The 23,935-nt window shown below is 45.7% G+C and overlaps 1 protein-coding gene across 4 annotated transcripts in view; it reads right to left on the bottom strand.

Moving 5' to 3' along the window:
• Window positions 1-5,572: 5,572 nt before the first annotated feature.
• The window catches only part of ANKH (ANKH inorganic pyrophosphate transport regulator), a 290,689-nt gene continuing 272,326 nt past the window's right edge, over window positions 5,573-23,935 (bottom strand). For all 4 annotated transcript variants that reach the window (XM_063922954.1, XM_063922955.1, XM_063922957.1 and 1 more), the window contains 4 exons: window positions 15,676-15,805; window positions 14,978-15,101; window positions 10,370-10,469; window positions 5,573-8,642 (listed from right to left, as the gene is read on the bottom strand). In XM_063922954.1, coding sequence (XP_063779024.1) covers window positions 8,526-8,642; window positions 10,370-10,469; window positions 14,978-15,101; window positions 15,676-15,805 — 471 coding nt within the window. In that variant the 3' untranslated portion in view covers window positions 5,573-8,525. The remainder of the gene's footprint in view (window positions 8,643-10,369; window positions 10,470-14,977; window positions 15,102-15,675; window positions 15,806-23,935) is intronic.

Below are 23,935 nucleotides of genomic sequence, written 5' to 3'. Positions count from 1 at the left end.
AACGTTCCAGTTGAAACTCCACCGTAGGAAACTTCTTGGACTCACACCAAGATACATATTTTTTCCAAATAAGATGGTAATGTTTAGACCACCAGAGGAGTGAAATCCTGGCCTTTGGTGACAGACGTATTCCCTGGTGCATATGTAGATGGGATCCAGACCACTTGTCCAGGAGGTCCAGTTGGAAGAACCGAGCATGAAACCTCCTGTACTGTAGAGCCTCGTAAGAGGCACCATCTTTCCCAGAAGATGAATGCACTGATGAACCAACACCCGGGCTGGCTTCAGGACATCCCGGACCATTGTTTGTATCACCAACGCTTTTTCCTCTGGAAGAAACACCCTCTGCACTTCCGTGTCGAGGATGATTCCCAGACAGGACAAGCTCCTGGTTGGTTCCAAATGTGATTTTGGAAGATTCAGGATCCAACCGTGTTCCCTGAGCAGGTGGGTCGTGAGAAGAATGGACTGTAACAGCTTCTCTTTGGACGATGCCTTTATCAGCAGATCGTCCAAATATGGAATTATGTTCACCCCCTGTCTTCGGAGTAAAACCATAATTTCCGCCATCACCCTGGTAAATACCCTTGGTGCTGTGGAGAGGCCAAATGGCAGGGCCTGGAACTGATAGTGACAGTCCAACAGTGTGAATCGGAGATAAGCTTGATGCGGCGGCCAAATCGGAATGTGGAAGTACTCATCCTTGATATCCAGGGATACCAGGAATTTCCCCTCTTCCAGACCTGATATCACCGCTCTTAGAGACTCCATTTTGAACTTGAACTCCTTCAGAAAGGGATTTACGATTTTAGGTTCAGAATGGGCCTGACCAAACCATCCAGTTTCGGTACCACGAAAAGGTTTGAATAACTTTTGTTTTGCATATGAGGGACCGGTACAATAAACTGCCTCCACCAACTTTTGGACGGCTGCCTGCAGAACAGTCCTGTCTGCCGTCAAAGCTGGCAAGCCTGATTTGAAGAATCGGTGAGGAGGGAGATCTTGAAATTCCAGTCTGTACCCCTGGGACACAATATCCTGCACCCAGGGATCCAGGCCGGACGACACCCAGACATGACAGAAATGCCCGAGGCTCGCTCCCACCGGCCCCACCTCCGGGGCGTGCAGTCCACTGTCATGCGGAGGACTTTGGTGTACCTGAAGAAGGTTTGTGTTCCTGGGAACCCGCAGCAGCAGCAGGTTTCTTGGATTTGGGCCGACCTCCCCTAAAGAAGGTGTTGGACGGTGTTGCCTGAAAGGGCTGTGATGCAGTTGAAGAAAAGGGTTTTTTCGTAACAGGTGCAGCTGAGGAAAGAAAAGGTGACTTATCCGCTGTAGCCATGGAGATCCACGCATCTAACGCTTCCCGAAAGAGAGCCTGACCTGTGTAGGGTATCGTCCCCACACATCTCCTGGATTCCGCGTCGGCAGACCACTGTCGCAGCCACAGTCCTCGACGAGCTGAGACAGACATGGAAGAAATTCCTGCAGCCATGGAACCCAGGTCTTTCATGGATTCCACCAGTAAACCTGCCGCATCCTAATTGTGACGCAAAAACAATTCCACATCAGATTTATCCATAGTATCCAAATCTTCAAGTAACATGCCTGACCACTTTACTATAGCTTTGGCAAGCCAAGCACTGGCAATAGTGGGTCGAAGTATAGCCCCTGAAGCTGTGTACATGGATTTGAGCGTATTATCAATTTTATGATCAACCAGCTCTTTTAAGGCGGTGGATCCTGGAACAGGTAAAACCATCTTTTTGGAGAGTCTGGATACCGATGCGTCAACAATGGGCGGGTTTTCCCATTTTTTTTCTATCCGCCACCTGGACCCTTTTAGGGATCTGGAATTTTTTCTCAGGGTTTTCCCAAGCTTTTCAAAAATAGTATTTAATTCCTTTGACGCAGGGAAGGTTAGCGAGGCTTTCTTATTTTCAGTAAAGTAAGCCTCCTCAACCTGCTCAGGTGTTGTATCAGTAATATTCAGCACATCCATAATGGCCTCAATCATCAACTGCACCCCTTTTGCAAGAGATGCTGCCCCCCTCAACACATCCCCATCACTGTCCGCAGTGTCAGAATCGGTATCCGTATCGTCTTGCATAATCTGTGCAAGAGCACGTTTTTGAGAATATACAGCGGGGGGCCCTGAGGCAACAGAACTGGGCCAGACTGCCATAGAGTTCTGTAAAGCCTGAGTTGCAGATTCATGCTGTGCAACCAGGGGCGTCAGAACGTTTTTTGGTTTGGGGGGGCAAGATAAAATCTCAGTTTGGCGCCCCTAGCTCCTGGCCACCTTAGACAGGTCTCTTGAACCTGTGTGGAACTCTATGGAACAGCTGGGAGTGGCCCCTTGTACACTTAACACCTGATAGAGCACCTTATACACATTATGCCAAGTAGAGCCCATTACACACATTATGCCAGGTAGAGCCCTTTATACACATTACGCCTGGTAGAACCGCTTGTACACATTACACCTGGTAGAGCCATTTGTACATATTACTCCTGGTAGAGCCCCTATACACATTATGCCTGGTAGAGACCATTATACACATTACGCCTGGTAGAGCCCATTACACATGTTACACATTACGCCTAGTAGAGCCCATTACACATTGCACCTGGTAGAGCCCCTATACACATTATGCCTGGTAGAGCCCATTACACATGTTACACATTACGCCTGGTAAAGCCCATTATACACATTACGCCTGGTAAAGCCCATAACACATGTTACACATTACGCCTGGTAGAGCCCATTTTACATGTTACACATTACGCATGGTAGAGCCCATTACACATTACGCCTGGTAGAGCCCATTTCACATGTTACACATTACGCCTGGTAGAGCCCATTTCACCTGGTAGAGCCCATTACACATGTTACACACTACACGTTACACATTACGCCTGGTAGAGCCCATTACACATGTTACACAATACGCCTGGTAGAGCCCATTATACACATTACGCCTGGTAGAGCCCATAATATACATCTGCCAGACAGAGTGCCTCCAGCTCCTCATTGCTCCTCTCACTACTCTTTCCCCACAGCCACCTCTGAGGTCACGGGCAGCACGTCTTCGCAGAGCGCAGACACTGCAGGTTTACGAGGTGGGGGGGCGGAGCACACGAGGGAGCAAAGCCGGATTAAGGCCATTGGGGGCCCGGGGAACTTCCGACAGTAGGGCCCCTAATAAAGAGCAGGCAGATGAATTATATATATATATATATATACACACACACACACACACATATACACACATATATACATACATACAGTATGCGTTCAGGATCCCGGCAGCTGTAATACCGACACCGGAGACCCACCAGCTGCAATACCGATGCCAGAATCCCGAAGAGATCAGGATCCAGACGAAGATATCCCGACAGCCAAGGTTCTGAAGGTAAGTATGAACTGCCGGTTTAGGTTTAGTGTGCTGGAGCGGGTGTTAAGTTTAGGCACACTCCGGGGGGGAGGGGGATTGGGTTTAGGCTGCGCGAAGGGGGGGGGGGGGGGGAGGTTAGGGTTAGCCACCAGTAGGGAAGGTTAGGGTTAGGCTGTGAACATGGAGGGTTAGGGGATATGGGAGGGTGGTTAAAGTGCTCTGCGCACCCTTGTCTGCATTGCCATGACTGGGATGCCGGCGTCGGTATACTGACCGCCGGCTTTTCATACTGAACCTACATGATAGATAGATATATACATATATATATATATATATATATACACATAATATATATATATTCATACATACAGTATATACATTTATATATATATATATATATATATATAAACAATACTGCCAGCCTTACTTTTTATTGCTCCCCCAGCAAATAGACGAGCGGCAGGATGCATGGTTCATACATTATTGGACAGCTGAGCCGTCGCTCAGCTGCCCGTCTGTGGCTTTGCTCTGATGCGCCTACCTTGTCACCACTGCAGTGGGGAGCGGGGACGGGACGTAGCGCCGCACCGCAGATCGGCTCTGCGGGGAAGGCTGCTTCTTCTGGCGGGTGGGATGCTGCTGTCGGGATCTTGACAGCCGACATCCCGCCCGCCAGTAAATAGTGTGTAACCCACTAAGCCAAGCTGTATTACAAGTACTGATGTATCCATGCTCTTCTTTGCTGCAATGCGGCAGGCTGCAATACAGTTTGCTGCATGGCATGCCAGGCTGCAACTATTCACAGCCCGCGATTGCTCCATTAATTGCTGAGGGAACTAATGGAGCAATCTCCGGCAGCAAATAGTCACAGCCCAGCATGCCATGAAGGAAGCCGCATTGCAGCAAGATAAGCATGACTACAGCTGTAGCCCTTTACTCTTAGAAATATGGGGTCTATTCATGAAGCAGTGAAAAGTGTGGAGAAGTGAGTCAGTGGAAACGTTGCCCATGGCAACCAATCAGCGTTGAAGTAACATTTATATTTTACATACTATACAATTGTATGGAGCAACTAATTGGTTGCCATGGGCAACTTCTCCACAGGCTCACTTCTCATCTCCAGTCTTTTCACTGATTCATGAATAGACCCGTACATGGCGGGATTATAGGCAAGGCGACAGGGGCGGTCATCCCGGGGCCCCCACACACTGCTATCTAAAATTGTGCAGTGTGTTCTCTCCCTTCTCGGCGGCCCAGCTGCTCCTTAACAGCGGCCGCCGAGGAGCTACAACATATACAGTCTCGCGGGATTGTGAAGTCCTGCGAGACAGTGAGTGACCCAGAGCTGGCCGCAGTTCCAGCAAGGTCCGGTGTGCTCTCCCTGCTGGTGCCTTGATCAGCGCTGCTAAAGGGCCGGCGTGCTCTCCCTGCTGGTGCCCTGATCGGTAGCTGCTTAGGGCCAGCGTGCTCTCCCTGCTGGTGCCCTGATCGGTGGCTGCTTAGGGCCAGCGTGCTCTCCCTGCTGGTGCCCTGATCGGTGGCTGCTTAGGGCCGGCGTGCTCTCCCTGCTGGTGCCCTGATCGGTGGCTGCTTAGGGCCAGCGTGCTCTCCCTGCTGGTGCCCTGATCGGTGGCTGCTTAGGGCCGGCGTGCTCTCCCTGCTGGTGCCCTGATCGGTGGCTGCTTAGGGCCGGCGTGCTCTCCCTGCTGGTGCCCTGATCGGTGGCTGCTTAGGGCCGACGTGTTCTCCCTGCTGGTGCCGTGGTCGGTGGCTGCTAAGGTCTGGTGCACTCTTCTCTTCCTGCTGGTGCCCAGATCGCGGGCTCCGTCATCTCCTCCCACCCATCACCCGTGCTGCCTCTACTTTTCACCCCTCACTACCCTGCACCTGTCCTTATGCTGCCACGTGCCCCTGCCACATCACGCACTGGGAGGGGGAGGGGGGGGTGCTGTTTGGAAGCAATTTTATTAGTGGGGGCCCCACAACTTCGTTGCCCTGGGCTCCCACAAGCCTTAATCCGGCCCTGGACTCCTATGTATCTTTCATTTAGCTGAATGACAGCAAATCAATGTACTGTACCCATAGCATCCTGCACCTATCTGTGAGAACACAACTGTTACTATATGAGAGGTTGCTAACAATACTACAAATAAAATATACAAAAGACAACATGCTTATGGTTTCTCAGTTTAAATGTTTTATTGTATTCCCTTTAATCTCTACACAAAATGAATCGCACTCTTCCGGCATTCGGTAACTGTGTTGTGTAACACATTCAAATACATTTCTTTTATTATAGTTTTAAAAGTAATTGGTTTTCCAGCCATAACCCCACACACATTTTAAATATATTCACAAATATCCAAAAATACTGCTGATTATATTTCTAGTCAAGTACCCAGAGAAAAAATATTATTAAAAAATAGTCCACTTTGTCTTCTGTGTCCATAAAGGTATTAAGTTCTATATGACCAGAAGGAAGATGGAGCTTCATTGGAAATAACTATTTTTTACAGATCACGTCTAACACTAACATGGAGCGGGTGTGGTAGAGATACATATGATATGTCATATGTATTATGTGTTTTTATACCACATGTATGCCACTTCAGAGATTTTTTAAAGAGCATAGCAGGGGGGAAAAAATAAAAAAGGCATATTGCAGCGTCTTCTGAGATATATACAACAGTTATTTCCATTAATGTGTCACCTCTTAACTTAAAGTGCTAAACTAACCTATGAAGTCAGTGTCTATACGAAGACAACAGAAACATGCGGTATAGAATTTTATAATCAGAACAAAAGATAAAAATAACTTATGGCACTAAATAAATAGTATAATATAGTGTAGGAAAAGTTCCTCGATTGGACATTGGTAAAAAATCTGGAGTATAAAATGTTGCTGCAATTGACCATCCCAGAAATGCCATGAAAATACATCTAAATAACTGCTTTCTAAGAAAGTGTTTTAGTACACTGGAGCTGGTGCCGTCACTCTTCAGAAAATGTATTTTTCTTATTAGTGATGGTGATAAATAATATTCAATTTTGTGCTCTAGATAAATGCATTTTCTGGAAGAAAGATGGATAATTGAGTCTATCCAACATACAAATGTCTATGGGGGTAATTCAGAGTTGATCGCAGCAGGAACTTTGTTAGCAGTTGGGCAAAACCATGTGCACTGCAGGTGAGGCAGATATAACATGTGCAGAGAGAGTTAGATTTGGGTGGGTTATTTTGTTTCTGTGCAGGGTAAATACTGGCTGCTTTATTTTCACACTGCAATTTAGATTGCAGATTGAACTCACCACACCCAAATCTATCTCTCTCTGCACATGTTATATCTGCCCCCCCCCCCCTCCTGCAGTGCACATGGTTTTGTCCAACTGCTAAAAAATTTCCTGCTGCAATTAACTTGGAATTACCCCCCATGTGCACTGCAGGTGAGGCAGATATAACATGTGCAGAGAGAGTTAGATTAGGGTGTGGTGTGTTCAATCTGCAATCTAATTTGCAGTGTAAAAATAAAGCAGCCAGTATTTACCCTGCACAGAAACAAAATAACCCACCCAAATCTAACTCTTTCTGCACGTTATATCTGCCTCCCCTGCAGTGCACATGGTTTTGCCCAACTGCTAACAAAGTTCCTGCTGCGATCAACTCAGAATTACTCCCTATGATCACTGAATTCTAATCACAAAACTATTAGCAGATTCAGAAATGTCTGCAAATAACACCTGCTTTAAATTCCTTTTGTTAAACCATTTAGATATTTGGTTAATACAGATGAGCCCTCTACCATCTTTGCTGCAGTCACACCAAACAGTCCCTTTTGGCACGCCAGGTAGAATCTTCTAGCACCGAGTGTCCTTTTTGCCGAAAATGCGTATTAGCCACAACACAATGTGACTAGGAAGTAGAAGGAGACTTTGGTGATTAACTTGATATATGTCACTTGTATATCTGTGTGTTACTGAGTCTCTGAATCTGCATACGATACGAAGTGCTACAATGTAGCAGCCGCAGCTTTTTTCAATACAAGTTGTGGTCTGCTCCGTATATAGGCTCAGGGGATGCGTTTAGCGTCCTGGCTGTCGGGATGCCAGCAGACACGTGACCAACGCCGCAATCCCGACAAGAGGGCGTTAGGGCGGGGGTTAAAAATACCGTCTCAGATGTCGGGATCTTCAGTGTTGGGATGCCATGATCGGTCCAGCATTCTGACCGCTGGGATATAGTATGTATTCCAGGCTCAGTCACACACAATATACAGGTGTCGTATATCAAATCAATCAGCACAGTCTTCTTGTGCGTCCTAGTCACATTGCGTTGCAACTAAGATACATTTTTGGCAAAAAAAAGACACCCAATGTTAGTGGAGCTGCACAGGACCTGGCAGCTTATTCACGCCGGGCATCTCGAACTGCATGGCATATGGAGACTAGATGGATGAGGAGGATTCTGTAGCTATCTACTAACCTGATTAGTAACACAAGTAGATAAAAACGTCTTGTGACAAACCATAAAGAAGTAACATTTCAAAGATAACTTTATACAGTTTTTGTATAACATTCAATGTAATAAATTGTAAATAAAAACAAATGTGTGATTTTCCCCCCCCATTTACCTGTGGTATAAAAGCGCGCTTCTCTGTTGTGTAGTGAATTCATCTGTGTGTTATGTGTACATTTGCAATTGTTTTTTTCAAAACTAAATCCCTTTTGAAGTTTAAATGAGGAATAAAAAGAAGTTGAATTATTATGTTCTAATGTAACAAAACAGAACTGGATTAAACAAAATAGTGACTAGGACGGCAGCTTTGTTAAACAGCACAGACAGACAGCGATGCTTTGGTTGACGAATGGAAATTGTCCAATGAAGCTCAATGTAGTAAACGCCTATCCAGTAGGATGTTGATAATTAAATATCCATGGTTTGGGAAGATAAATGCATGGTATTTGTAAAGCGATGAGCCTCTCTCTGGCTCACACTATAGCAAGCATACCCAGTATGCTAAACATTGGAGCCTTCTGAAGTTTCCATACTAATAAAATAAACTGATTGAAGACGGAAGATAGGAAGGGACCATCTGTACTTCTCTTGCAAAGAGCCAGCCAATATGCTGTTTATTCTCCATCTTCTCTCATTTCAACAATGTCCGTTAACTCCTCACTCTGAGGCATGTCGGTCATCGCTGAATCTTCTCCTTCCACCGCAGTCTCCGTCTCATTTTTCTTCTTTTTCTAGGGTGACAAATGGAAAGCATAAGACATGACCTTCACAAAGCAGCCATATCTTGGCTGCAAAAAGAATACAAATGTCATGAGTAAATTAGGACCATATTAAGTAATCTAATTATATATAGAGCATGGAAATATTTATTCAATGTTAAAAGACTGTATGTTGTATAATTTAGATTATAATTTTACATTCTAATTATGCAAATTACTGAAAACTATTTTGCAAATAAATTCTAATAACTTCATGCAAACGTAAAGAAGAAACTGAATAGAATAAATGTAAGTTTCTTCAGAACAGATGTGTGTTGTGTTTAGCTGTACATAGGTGAGATGGTTTTTGAGGGTAATGCAGAGTTGATCGCAGCAGCAAATTTGTTAGCAGTTGGGCAAAACCATGTGCACTGCAGGGGGGGGGGGGGGGCAGATATAACATGTGCAAAGAGAGTTAGATTTGGGTGTAGTGTGTTCAAACTGAAATCTAAATTGCAGTGTAGAAATAAAGCAGCCAGTATATTTACCTTGCACAGAAACAATATAACCCACCCAAATCTAACTCTCTGCATATGGTACAGTATATCTGCCCCCTCCCCCCCGCAGTGCACATGGTTTTGCCCAACTGATAACACATTTGCTGCTGAGATCAACTCTATTGTATTCTAGAAAATGATACAATCTGATTTGTTGCTATAGGCAACACCCCCACATGTCTGTTTTAGAAGCTTTAGTAAATCTACCCATGAGGTGTAATGGTTAGCATTTCTGCCTCCCAGCACTGTGACCATGGGTTCGATTACCACCATGGCCCTGTGTGGAGTTTGTATATTCTCCCCGTGCTTGCGTGGGTTTCCTCCGGGTACTCCGGTTTCCTCCCACAATCCAACAATATACTGGTAGGTTAATTGGCTCCTGACAAAAAAAAAAAGAACCCTAGTGTGTATGTGTATGCGTGTACATGTGGTAGGCAATATAGATTGTAAGCTTCACTGGGGCAGGTGCTGATGTGTATGGCCAAATATTCTCTGTAAAGCGCTGCGGAATATGTGTGCGCTATATAAAAAAACTGCTGGTAATAATAATAGCAATAATCACTGTATATGAATTGCAGTACACAGGTAGGTTAGAAGTGCAAAACAACTTTTTTTGCACACTGCCTTCTACGTTACTTTGCTCACATCTTTTATTTAAAAGGGTGCATGTATTTGCATTACAATACGTTAGTTTAGCAGAAGTGCACCCCTTTCATTTTTTGCATACTGCTTAGCCTAGTGGTCCACCATCTCTGTTTGTAGATAAAAGGTCCTCTTTCCCTGGTCTTGTTCTGTCTACGGAGTACATTTTCTAAAGCTTCTAAAACAGAGATTTGGTGATGTTGCCTACAGCAACCAATCAGATGCTGTCTATCATTTTCTAAAAGGCAATAGAGAAATGATAGCATCTGATTGGTTGCTATGGACAACATCACCAATTCTCTGTTTTAGAAGCTTTAGTACATTTACCCCTACATGTGCTGGCAAACCCAGGCTCAGGAAAAAACTGCTGTCTAACAGGACTGTATCCCATTAAAGTTAGACTGGATCAGGACAGCCACTGTACTTAACAGCTTTGAGAGATAGAGCATTTACTTTTGTAATCAACAGAAGAAACATTATAATGTCACAAGGAATTACAATGAAGATCACTGAATATTTAGCTGTCTGAGGACTTAACTGATCAACAGGACTTTGTTTTACCTGTTTTCTGTATACATAGCAGGATGCAATAGCAACCATTGTTGATTCTCCTACAAAGCCTGCGAGAAGGGATCCTACTCCTAATGTAGCTCCATGGACCCTGTGGAAAGAAAGAGGCACAATAAACATGTATAACAAAATAAAATAACCATAGCATATGCATAGTGTATGCATATCACAGTGCGCGCAAACCTTTTGCGGACCTAAGGAGGCAGACCTTTTGTGAACTGAAGCAGAACAGTATGTATCACATTATACTGAATTCATTATAAAGCACAACAAACAATTTATGTCACTGGTCCCTACTGTCTGCACTGTATGTGTATAAATCATGGGTACTTTATATTAGTGGTACTGTATGTATTTTTATCAGGGAAATATGTTCTATTTATAAATATGGGTAAGTTTAAATGATAAGCAATTTTTGTAATATATACTGTAATTATACAGGGATAAGTGCAGATAGCCGATGGTAAACTCCAAATGTTAGGAAAATAATCCAAGGTTTATTTTTGTCAAAGATACATTTTATTTGTTTATATACTCTGACTAAGATACAGTTAATACAATCCATAACTTGCGCAGATGGAATGAATAATAAGCCTCTAAATGGCATTTGTCTATTGCAGAGGACAATTTCCCTCCCTGTTAGAATATTCGTGGCTCTTTAGACCGCTGACCAGAACGGCATAACCTGCACCAATTAAGGCCAAGTGGAAAGATGTCCCAGGCAACACTAATTAATTAAGTCAAATGTATACGTCATTGTTCTGTATACTTTGTGTGAATGCTGCAAGTGCTTATGTTCTAGAAATATAGCAATTGTGTAAAGTGGCAGAACAGTACAAAAGTGTTAAATAAAGCATGCAAACCCTTTACACTGGCATTTAGATGTAGAATAAAAATGTGTTGTACTGACTAAAAAGAATGCGAGCACTCCAATATATTGTACTGTACAGTATGTTCTAAAACTGCAATTCCATAAAACAAAGGGGAGAATTGTTCCATTGTTACAGAACCACATTTAAATATACTATTTTTGTGTTCCGATTTTTATCTACATATTTAGCTATTGTACTTGCTATTTTACGTTTCCTTTATCTGCTAGTTCAGGGGAAGTCACTCAAATACAGTAGAATGAAACTTTTAATTAAACTTTATTTAATGTTCTCCCAAAACCCTCCAGTGTAAATAAGCCAATGTTCAATTCTGTGTGTTCATTGTGTTCCATATTAAACTGTCCTTAGTGGTTCAGGAACAAAAGTCCTTGTTTATTGATCACAACGTTCATATTGAAAAAGTCCATATTTAGAAAATGGCATGTAGAAAAGTAGAGGGAAATTAACCCCCCTGCACCGTTTTACTGGTCACACCGCTCCTACAATATGCCCTGGCTGAACTCATTCTGTTCTATGGGCCTAATTAGGGCAGTACTGATGGTTAGCATTACTGCCTCACAGCACTGAGGTCAGGGGTTCGATTCCCACCATGGCCCTAACTGTGCAGAGTTTATATATTCTCCCCGTACTTTGGTGGATTTCCTCCGGGTTTCCTCCCACAATCCCCAAATATACTGGTAGGTTAATTTGTCCCAACAAAATTAACCGTAGCATGAATGTGTCTGTGTGTACATGTGATAGGGAATATATATTGTAAGCTCCACTGGGGCAGGGACTGATGTGAATGGGCAAATGTTCTCTGTACAGCGTTGCAGAATATGTGTGCGCTATATAAATAACTGGTAATAAATAATTCAGACTTGATCGTAGCCTGCGTTGCCCAGACCGCACCTCTCAAATGGCGGCCAAATGCCGCCGGCCCGCCCAGCGACCGCCTCTGCCTGTCAATCAGGCAGAGACGATCGCAGGGCTTAGATGGCCGTTGGCTGTCTGGCATGCTCCGGCACACTGTGGCGCCGGCGCATTCGCAGTTCAGACCTGATCGCCTGCTGAAGTAGGCCCTATGTCTAAAAGCATTTGGGGAAAGTAGGTTTCTTTATGCCGCTCTCATGGCAGCATACAGTATTAATGTCATGCCTAAGCACAGGATGGAGAAGATGTGTTTATTTTATTTTCACTATGGATTATGTCATATCAAAACCAATTAAAAATAAACTGTATTCCATGCACTTTTAGATTATGTAGTAACATTTGCCATGCCTTTTTTTGTTAACCATTAAAATCTAAGAGGATAACAAGTTTCCATTTTACCTGAACTGAAACTGAAAATTGAATTCTAAGGGGTCAATCCAATGTATGTGCGAAGTATGGGAATTGCCATTGCATTTCAATGCCGGCAATGGTATCCGAACCTGCACCCCTCACGGCCCGATTTCACTCATGGGTGTGAGAAACTCGCACCCAATTGGACTGACCCCTGAATGTGAAATCCAAAAAAGATTACTGTGGCAAAAACTATTTTGACAATTACGTTTGTATTCATCAGGCACAGAACAATGGGGGTAATTAAGACCTGGTCGCTGCTGTGATTTTTGCGATCAGATCTGAACTGCGCATGTGAATGCACCGCAATGTGCAGGGGTGACGGGTCACTGCTACAGGGATCGGTGCCCTGCGACGGGATGGCACGAAAAATCCAAACGCACGGGCGTTCGCAAGGTGATTGACAGGAAGAGGCCGTTTGTGGGTGGCAACTGACCGATTTACAGGAGTGTCCGGCAAAAAGCAGCCGGGATCAGGCATTTTCAGGGAGGTCATCAGCACCGGCCCCGATCACACTTGCACAGTGAATTCTCCCTCCCCCTGTAGGCAGCGACTATCTGATCGCAGGGCAGCGAAAATCGCTGCCTAGTGATCGGGTCTAAATTACCCACAATTACTGCAGCACTGCTATATCTTCTGACACTGTGAATAGTTTAAGCGGGTTCACTACGGCTGGCCGGCGGTCGGGCTCCCGGCGACCAGCATCCCGGCGCCCGACCGCCGGCTTACCGACAGCTTGGCGAGCGCAAATGAGCCCCTTGCGGGCTCGCTGCGCTCGCCACGCTACGGGCACGGTGGCGCGCTACGCGCGCCACACTATTTTATTCTCCCTCTATGGGGGTCGTGGACCCCCACGAGGGAAAATAAGTGTCGGTATGCCGGCTGTCGGGCTCCCGGCGCCGGTATACTGAGCGCCGGGAGCCCGACCGCCGGCAAACAGAAGACCACCCGTTTAAGCATATCCTATTTGCAATAAGTCATCTTTAAGTCCAAAATGTAAGGCATACTGTAATTGGCCAGTCCACATTCCACAGGAGAAAATCATTAACGTTATTATAGAATGTTGTGTAACTAGTGAATGGTCACAGGATTACATAAATTATAATGTATAGTACATACTGTACATACAGTGCTAGAAAGTTTGTTAACCCTTTTGAAAGTTTCAGAATTTCTAGATAAATGTGACCATACTGTGGATAAAAAAAAATCGGCACATTTTAGTAAATTAAATAAATAAAGCAAATGAATCAAAAAATAATAATTTTCATTCATTTTTCATCACAGAGATGTGTTTCGTGGCTGTGATGAGGCTATTGAATTCTATATTTTCTTTAAACAATGTCTTTTTTTTACTCCAAAAACTTCTGTTGTAGACTCATCTCTCTACAGAACATTCTTCTAGGGGGCACCAGGGGTGAGCATTAGGGATAGGGAGAGAAATAGTCACTGGGACGATGCAGTATCGGAGGTTTGCACCAGAAGTGACTGTCACATGGCCAATGAAACACAGAAGAAGAAACTGGAGCTGCCACTGGGAACAGGTAAGAAGCCACTAGACCAGGCATGTCCAAACTGCGGCCCTCCAGCTGTTGAGAAACTACACATCCCAACATGCCCTGACACAGCTTTAGCATTCTCTGACAGCAAAACTGTCAGGGCATGCTGGGATATGTAGTTTCTCAACAGCTGGAGGGCCGCAGTTTGGACATGCCTGCACTAGACCATGGGTCTTCAACCTGCGGCCCTCCAGCTGCTGTGAACTACACATCCCAGCATGCCCTGCCACAGTTTTGCTATTAAGGCATGCTAAAACGGAGGCAGGGGATGCTGGGATGTGTACTTCCACCGCAGCTGGAGGGCCACAGTTTGAAGACCCATGAACAAGACCATAAAGGACTATTGTTGACAGTTCATCATGTCAACATACTGTATCATCTGGGGAGACATGATAAATGTCAACATGGTTACTATTGACGTGATGAGCATGATGACATGCTGACTGTCGACATTTCGACCCTGTCAATCATACCAAACACCTTCCTTTTGTGTTATTTGCTTTATTGGGTTATTTTTATCTACTTTTATGACTTCAATGAAGATCTAAACACATTTAAGATTACAATTATTCTGAAATTAAGAACATTCTAAAGTGTTCCCTTTTTAGCACCAATGTGTGTATCACAAAATATTTATTTATACTGATGCAAATGATTCTCTGTAATATGTATATATGCAGTATATAGGCACTATATAAATATGGTTAATAAACAAACAAACAAACAAACAAACAGTAGAATGTAAGTTATACAAGCACACTCCAGTAGTATTGTAGCACAGTACAGAAGGTCATGGTTTTCCATTCTGTTATGTTAATAAGGAAACTTACCCTAAGTAAGGCAATATAATAAGACTAGAGATGAGGACGATAATTCTTAAAACAGAGCTTGGTGCCAGCACAAATGTCTTCTTGAGTGTCATCAACCAGCCAGTTAAGTAGGCACGCACAGTGACTTAATGGAGATAAAAACAGGACAAGGTAATACAACACAGGTTTTTTTTTTTTTTTACAAATAACATAACTGCGTCTGGTTGCAAGTAAAGTATAAACAACATTTCTGATTTAATAACTAGTGTAAAGTCTTGTAAGTGAATTCCTAGCTATTGTGCACATATATGACTGTACATTAGTCAGCATGGAATGCCCTATAAAATGAAGAACGCAGGTCACATTTGTCTTTTCACATAGTGCCTCCCGGCCTTACTGTCGCATTCTCTAGGCCAGGGATCACGAGAGAGATTTAAAGTTAGCAGTACTGTGCAGGTTCATATAAGCTTAGTAATGGCATGCCACGTAGGATACAGAATGTAAAATGTTCTGTGTGACCAGCATTCCATAGGAGAATATAACAAATTATGGAATGGTTTAATCTGCCAATTACAGTGCATACAATATACAGTATTTCAGCGAGATACATTTTACAATCACACAGAATCTGAAGTCATATCAATATATAATTTGGTACATTATAATACTGTAGAGCAATATCAAAAATTGTAGAGATTTCAAGATGTTATTCAACCTACCTGGCACAGGGAAGAAGGAAAATAACCTCAAAGGAACCACACACAGCTCTGCAAATGCAAAATCTACTCCAATGATATCAACCAGAATCTTCTCTGATACATTTGGAGTCCAGAACATCACAAAGCACAGCTGAGGGTAAAGACAGACCATCTGTAAACCACCCTCTAGGCAAAACTTTTGAGGATTATTATGCTGTTAAATATGACATTTATTTCAAACTGCAGTGCAGGGTACTTGCATAGTGTTCTCTGTGATCCCCTGCGCAGCGCTGGAGAATCCCTTCAAAAAGTGCTCACCCACCCAACCAGTTACCACTTTGGATCTTTAAAAGATAATTACATTGGAGACAGGACACTGTATGGCGTGGTAAGTGGTGTGAGCCAATAGTACTCGCTGTTGCGTTCAGCTCTGCAAATTACTTCATGTACATTAGGTAAAAGACCAGTTTTTTTAAAGTTCTGCCTGGCACAAAGGGAATAAGTCCTGTGACATCCACTATATAGGGACTAGCAGTTTTAAGAGTATGGGGTAAATTTACTAAGATTCGTGTTTTCCCGTTTGAGGTCAAAGTTCAATCACGAATGACATCGAAAGTGTAAATATGCAACTTTTTGAATTGATTACGACTAATTTACTAGTCTGCCGTATTCTGCATTTTCGGGTTTTCCGATGTCGATGTCATTCGTTTTTTTAGGCAGTGTTTTACGTGAGTGACTTGTAAAACACTGCCGACTTTAATACAATGCATCTCGGCCGGATCTGAGAGATCCGTGCTGGGCTTCATTGTGCACTTTGCTAAACAAAAAATAAAGTTTAAATGTAAAAAAAAAATTGCGTGGGGTCCCCCCTCCTAAGGCAAACCAGCCTCGGGCTCTTTGAGCCGGTCCTGGTTGCAGAAATATGGGAAAAAAATGGACAGGGTTCCCCCATATTTAAGCAACCAGCATCGGGCTCTGCGCCTGGTCCTGGTTCCAAAAATACGGGGGACAAAAAGAGTAGGGGTCCCCCGTATTTTTGAAACCAGCACCGGGCTCCACTAGCTGGACAGATAATGCCACAGCCGGGGGTCACTTTTATACAGTGCCTTGCGGCCGTGGCATCAAATATACCCAACTAGTCACCCCTGGCCGGAGTACCCTGGGGGAGTGGGGACCCCTTCAATCAAGGGGTCCCCCGCCCCAGCCACCCAAGGGCCAGGGGTGAAGCCCGAGACTGTCCCCCCCCATCCAATAGGCTGCGGAAGGGGGGCTTGATAGCCTTTGTGAAAAGTGATTGATATTGTTTTTAGTAGCAGTACTACAAGGCCCAGCAAGCCTCCCCCGCAAGCTGGTACTTGGAGAACCACAAGTACCAGCATGCGGCGGAAAAACGGGCCCGCTGGTACCTGTAGTACTACTACTAAAAAAATACCCCAATAAAGACATTACACACACACCTTGACAGTATAACTTTAATACATCCATCCACACCTCCATATACACATACTTACCTTATGTTCCCACGCAGGTCGGTCCTCTTCTCCAGTAGAATCCATGGTGTACCTGTAGAAAAAATTATACTCACATAATCCATGGTTGAAGGCTCCTCGGTAACTCCTTTTGTAATCCACGTACTTGAAAAAATAAAAAAACGGATACCCGACCACGAACTGAAAGGGGGCCCATGTTTTCACATGGGCCCCCTTTCCCCGAATGCCAGAAACCCACTCTGACTGATGTCTAAGTGGGTTTCCTCAGCCAATCAGGGAGCGCCACGTTGTAGCACCCTCCTGATCGGCTGTGTGCTCCTGTACTGTCTGACAGGCGGCACACGGCAGTGTTACAATGTAGCGCCTATGCGCTCCATTGTAACCAATGGTGGGAACTTTCAGGTCAGCGGTGAGGTCACTTTCGGTCAACCGCTGACCTGAAAGTTCCCACCATTGGTTACAATGGAGCGCATAGGCGCTACATTGTAACACTGCCGTGTGCCGCCTGTCAGACAGTACAGGAGCACACAGCCGATCAGGAGGGTGCTACAACGTGGCGCTCCCTGATTAGTTGAAGAAACCCACTTAGACATCAGTCAGAGTGGGTTTCTGGCATTCGGGGAAAGGGGGCCCATGTGAAAACATGGGTCCCCTTTCAGTTCGTGGTCGGGTATCCGTTTTTTTATTTTTTCAAGTACGTGGATTACAAAATAAGATTTTACTTACCGATAAATCTATTTCTCGTAGTCCGTAGTGGATGCTGGGGACTCCGTCAGGACCATGGGGATTAGCGGCTCCGCAGGAGACAGGGCACAAAACTAAAGCTTTAGGATCAGGTGGTGTGTACTGGCTCCTCCCCCTATGACCCTCCTCCAAGCCTCAGTTAGGATACTGTGCCCGGACGAGCGTACACAATAAGGAAGGATATTGAATCCCGGGTAAGACTCATACCAGCCACACCAATCACACCGTATAACTTGTGATCTAAACCCAGTTAACAGTATGACAAACGTAGGAGCCTCTGAACAGACGGCTCACAACAATAACAACCCGATTTTTTTGTAACAATAACTATGTACAAGTATTGCAGACAATCCGCACTTGGGATGGGCGCCCAGCATCCACTACGGACTACGAGAAATAGATTTATCGGTAAGTAAAATCTTATTTTCTCTGACGTCCTAAGTGGATGCTGGGGACTCCGTCAGGACCATGGGGATTATACCAAAGCTCCCAAACGGGCGGGAGAGTGCGGATGACTCTGCAGCACCGAGTGAGAGAACTCCAGGTCCTCCTCAGCCAGGGTGTGCCCCTGACCAAGTAGCAGCTCGGCAAAGTTGTAAAGCCGAGACCCCTCGGGCAGTCGCCCAAGATGAGCCCACCTTCCTTGTGGAATGGGCATTTATATATTTTGGCTGTGGCAGTCCTGCCACAGAATGTGCAAGTTGAATTGTACTACACATTCAACTAGCAATCGTCTGCTTAGAAGCAAGAGCACCCAGTTTTTTGGGTGCATACAGGATAACAGCAAGTCAGTTTTCCTGACTCCAGCCGTCCTGGAAATCTATATTTTCAGGGCCCTGACAACATCTAGCAACTTGGAGTCCTCCAAGTCTCTAGTAGCCGCAGGTACCACAATAAGCTGGTTCAGATGAAACGCTGACACCACCTTAGGGAGAAACTGGGGACGAGTCCGCAGCTCTGCCCTGTCCGAATGGACAATCAGATATGGGCTTTTGTGAGACAAAGCCGCCAATTCTGACACTCGCCTGGCCGAGGCCAGGGCCAACATCATGGTCACTTTCCATGTGAGATATTTCAAATCCACAGATTTGAGCGGTTTAAACCAACGTGATTTGAGGAATCCCAGGACTACGTTGAGATCCCACAGTGTCACTGGAGGCACAAAAGGGGGTTGTATATGCAGTACTCCCTTGTCAAATTTCTGGACTTCAGGAACTGAAGCCAATTCTTTCTGGAAGAAAATCGACAGGGCCGAAATTTGAACCTTAATGGACCCCAATTTGAGGCCCATAGACACTCCTGTTTGCAGGAAATGCAGGAATCGACCGAGTTGAAATTTCTTCGTGGGGCCTTCCTGGCCTCACACCACGCAACATATTTTCGCCACATGTGGTGATAATGTTGTGCGGTCACCTCCTTCCTGGCTTTGACCAGGGTAGGAATGACCTCTTCCGGAATGCCTTTTTCCCTTAGGATCCGGCGTTCAACCGCCATGCCGTCAAACGCAGCCGCGGTAAGTCTTGGAACAGACATGGTACTTGCTGAAGCAAGTCCCTTCTTATCGGCAGAGGCCCTGAGTCCTCTGTGAGCATCTCTTGAAGTTCCGGGTACCAAGTCCTTCTTGGCCCATCCGGAGCCACGAGTATAGTTCTTACTCCTCTACGTCTTATAATTCTCAGTACCTTTGGTATGAGAAGCAGAGGAGGGAACACATACACCGACTGGTACACCCATGGTGTTACCAGAACGTCCACAGCTATTGCCTGAGGGTCTCTTGACCTGGCGCAATACCTGTCCAGTTTTTTGTTCAGGCGGGACGCCATCATGTCCACCTTTGGTCTTTCCCAACGGTGCACAATCATGTGGAAAAAACTTCTCGATGAAGTCCCCACTCTCCCGGGTGGAGGTCGTGCTGAGGAAGTCTGCTTCCCAGTTGTCCACTCCCGGAATGAAAACTGCTGACAGTGCTAACACATGATTTTCCGCCCAGCGAAGAATCCTTGCAGTTTCTGCCATTGTCCTCCTGCTTCTTGTGCCGCCCTGTCTGTTTACGTGGGCGACTGCCGTGATGTTGTCCCACTGGATCAATACCGGCTGACCTTGAAGCAGAGGTCTTGCTAAGCTTAGAGCATTGTAAATTGCTCTTAGCTCCAGTATATTTATGCGGAGAGAAGTCCCCAGACTTGATCACACTCCCTGGAAATTTTTTCCCTGTGTGACAGCTCCCCAGCCTTTCAAGCTGGAATCCGTGGTCACCAGGACCCAGTCCTGAATGCATAACTGTGGCCCTTTAGTAGATGAGCATTCTGCAGCCACCACAGAAGAGACACCCTTGTCCTTGGAGACAGGGTTATCCGCTGATGCATCTGAAGATGCGATCCGGACCATTTGTCCAGCAGATCCCACTGAAAAGTTCTTGCGTGAAATCTGCCGAATGGAATCGCTTCGTAAGAAGCCACCATTTTTCCCAGGACCCTTGTGCAATGATGCACTGACACTTTTCCTGGTTTTTGGAGGTTCCTGACTAGCTCGGATAACTCCCTGGCTTTCTCCTCCGGGAGAAACACCTTTTTCTGGACTGTGTCCAGAATCATCCCTAGGGACAGCAGACGTGTCGTCGGAGACAGCTGCGATTTTGGAATATTTAGAATCCACCCGTGCTGTCGTAGAACTACTTGAGATAGTGCTACTCAGACCTCCAACTGTTCTCTGGACCTTGCCCTTATCAGGAGATCGTCCAAGTAAGGGATAATTAAGACGCCTTTTCTTTGAAGAAGAATCATCATTTCGGCCATTACCTTGGTAAAGACCCGGGGTGCCGTGGACAATCCAAACGACAGCGTCTGAAACTGATAGTGACAGTTTTGTACCACGAACCTGAGGTACCCTTTGTGAGAAGGGCAAATTTGGACATGGAGGTAAGCATCCTTGATGTCCAGGGACACCATATAGTCCCCTTCTTCCTGGTTCGCTATCACTGCTCTGAGTGACTCCATTTAGAATAGGTCTCACCTAGCCGTCTGGCTTCAGTACCACAATATAGTGTGGAATAATACCCCTTTACTTGTTGTAGGAGGGGTACTTATCACCTGCTGGGAATACAGCTTGTGAATTGTTTCCAATACTGCCTCCCTGTCGGAGGTAGACGTTGGTAAAGCAAACTTCAGGAACCTGCGAGGGGGAGACGTCTCGAATTTCCAATCTGTACCCCTGGGATACTACTTGTAGGATCCAGGGGTCCACTTGCGAGTGAGCCCACTGCGTGCTGAAACTCTTGAGACGACCCCCCACCGCACCTGTTTGTACGGCCCCAGCGTCATGCTGAGGACTTGGCAGAAGCGGTGGAAGGCTTCTGTTCCTGGGAATGGGCTGCCTGCTGCAGTCTTCTTCCCTTACCTCTATCCCTGGGCAGATATTATGGGGACGAAAGGACTGAGGCTGAAAAGACTATGTCTTTTTCTGCTGAGATGTGACTTGGGGTAAAAAAGGTGGATTTTCTAGCTGTTGCCGTGGCCACCAGGTCCGATGGACCGACCCCAAATAACTCCTCCCCTTTATACGGCAATACTTCCATGTGCCGTTTGGAATCTGCATCACCTGACCACTGTCGTGTCCATAAACATCGTCTGGCAGATATGGACATCGCACTTACTCTTGATGCCAGAGTTTCGCATATATAGAAATGCATCTTTTAAATGCTCTATAGTCAATAAAATACTGTCCCTGTCAAGGGTATCAATATTTCCAGTCAGGGAATCCGACCAAGCCACCCCAGCGCTGCCCATCCAGGCTGAGGCGATCGCTGGTCGCAGTATAACACCAGTATGTGTGTATATACTTTTTAGGATATTTTCCAACCTCCTATCAGTTGGCTCCTTGAGGGCGTCCGTATCTGGAGACGGTAACGCCACTTGTTTTTATAAGCGTGTGAGCGCCTTATCCACCCTAAGGTGTGTTTCCCAACGCGCCATAACTTCTGGCGGGAAAGGGTATACCGCCCATAATTTTCTATCGGGGGAAACCCACGCATCATCACACACTTCATTTAATTTATCTGATTCAGGAAAAACCACATGTAGTTTTTTCACACTCCACATAATACCCTTTTTTGTGGTACTTGTAGTATCAGAAATATGTAACATCTCCTTCATTGCCCTTAACAAGTAACGTGTGGCCCTAAAGGAAAATCCGTTTGTTTCTTCACCGTCGACACTGGAGTCAGTGTCCGTGTCTGTGTCGACCGACTGAGGTAAAAGGACGTTTTAACGCCCCTGACGGTGTTTTAGACGCCTGGACAGGTACTAATTGGTTTGCCGGCCGTCTCATGTCGTCAACCGACCTTGCAGCGTGTTGACATTATCACGTAATTCCTTAAATAAGCCATCCATTCCGGTGTCGACTCCCTAAAGAGTGACATCACCATTACCGGCAATTGCTCCGCCTCCTCACCAACATCGTCCTCATACATGTCGACACACAAGTACCGACACACAGCACACACACAGGGAATGCTCTGATAGAGGACAGGACCCCACTAGCCCTTTGGGGAGACAGAGGGAGAGTTTGCCAGCACACACCAAAAACGCTATATTATACAGGGACAACCTTTATATAAGTGTTTTTCCCTTATAGCATTTTAATATATATATACATATCGCCAAATAAGTGCCCCCCCTCTCTGATTTAACCCTGTTTCTGTAGTGCAGTGCAGGGGAGAGCCTGGGAGCCTTCCCACCAGCATTTCTGTGAGGGAAAATGGCGCTGTGTGCTGAGGAGAATAGGCCCCGCCCCCTTTTCGGCGGGCTTCTTCTCCCGTTTTTCTGAGACCTGGCAGGGGTTAAATACATCCATATAGCCTCCAGGGGCTATATGTGATGTATTTTTAGCCAGAATAAGGTATTATACATTGCTGCCCAGGGCGCCCCCAGCAACGCCCTGCACCCTCCGTGACCGTTGGTGTGAAGTGTGTGACAACAATGGCGCACAGCTGCAGTGCTGTGCGCTACCTTCATGAAGACTGAAAAGCCTTCTGCCGCCGGTTTCTGGACCTTCAATCTTCAGCATCTGCAAGGGGGGTTGGCGGCGCGGCTCCGGGACGAACCCCAGGGTGAGACCTGTGTTCCGACTCCCTCTGGAGCTAATGGTGTCCAGTAGCCTAAGAAGCCAATCCATCCTGCACGCAGGTGAGTTGAACTTCTCTCCCCTAAGTCCCTCGATGCAGTGAGCCTGTTGCCAGCAGGACTCACTGAAAATAAGAAACCTAAAAACTTTTTCTAAGCAGCTCCTTAAGAGAGCCACCTAGATTGCACCCTGCTCGGACGGGCACAAAAACCTAACTGAGGCTTGGAGGAGGGTCATAGGGGGAGGAGCCAGTACACACCACCTGATCCTAAAGCTTTAGTTTTGTGCCCTGTCTCCTGCGGAGCCGCTAATCCCCATGGTCCTGACGGAGTCCCCAGCATCCACTTAGGACGTCAGAGAAAAGGAGTTACAGAGGAGCCTTCAACCATGGATTATGTGAGTATAATTTTTTCTACAGGTACACCATGGATACTACTGGAGAAGAGGACCGACCTGCGTGGGAACATAAGGTAAGTATGTGTATATGGAGGTGTGGATGGATGTATTAAAGTTATACTGTCAAGGTGTGTGTGTAATGTCTTTATTGTGGTATTTTTTTAGTAGTAGTACTACTACAGGTACCAGCGGGCCCATTTTTCCGCCGCATGCTGGTACTTGTGGTTCTACAAGTACCAGTTTGCGGGGGAGGCTTGCTGGGCCTTGTAGTACTGCTACTAAAAACAATATCAAACACTTATCACAAAGGCTATCAGCCCCCCATCCGCAGCCCATTGGATGGGGGGGACAGCCTCGGGCTTCACCCCTGGCCCTTGGGTGGCTGGGGGGGGGGACCCCTTGATTGAAGGGGTCCCCACTCCCCCAGGGTACCCCGGCCAGGGGTGACTAGTTGGATATTTGATGCCACGGCCGCAAAGGCACTGTATAAAATTGACCCCCGGCTGTGGCATTATCTGTCCAGCTAGTGG

The sequence above is a fragment of the Pseudophryne corroboree genome, chromosome 5 (genome assembly GCF_028390025.1).
Source record: "Pseudophryne corroboree isolate aPseCor3 chromosome 5, aPseCor3.hap2, whole genome shotgun sequence".
Lineage (NCBI taxonomy): Eukaryota > Metazoa > Chordata > Amphibia > Anura > Myobatrachidae > Pseudophryne > Pseudophryne corroboree.
The sequence above is the reverse complement of the archived record's forward strand: the minus strand, read 5'-3'. Positions and strand labels throughout refer to the sequence as shown.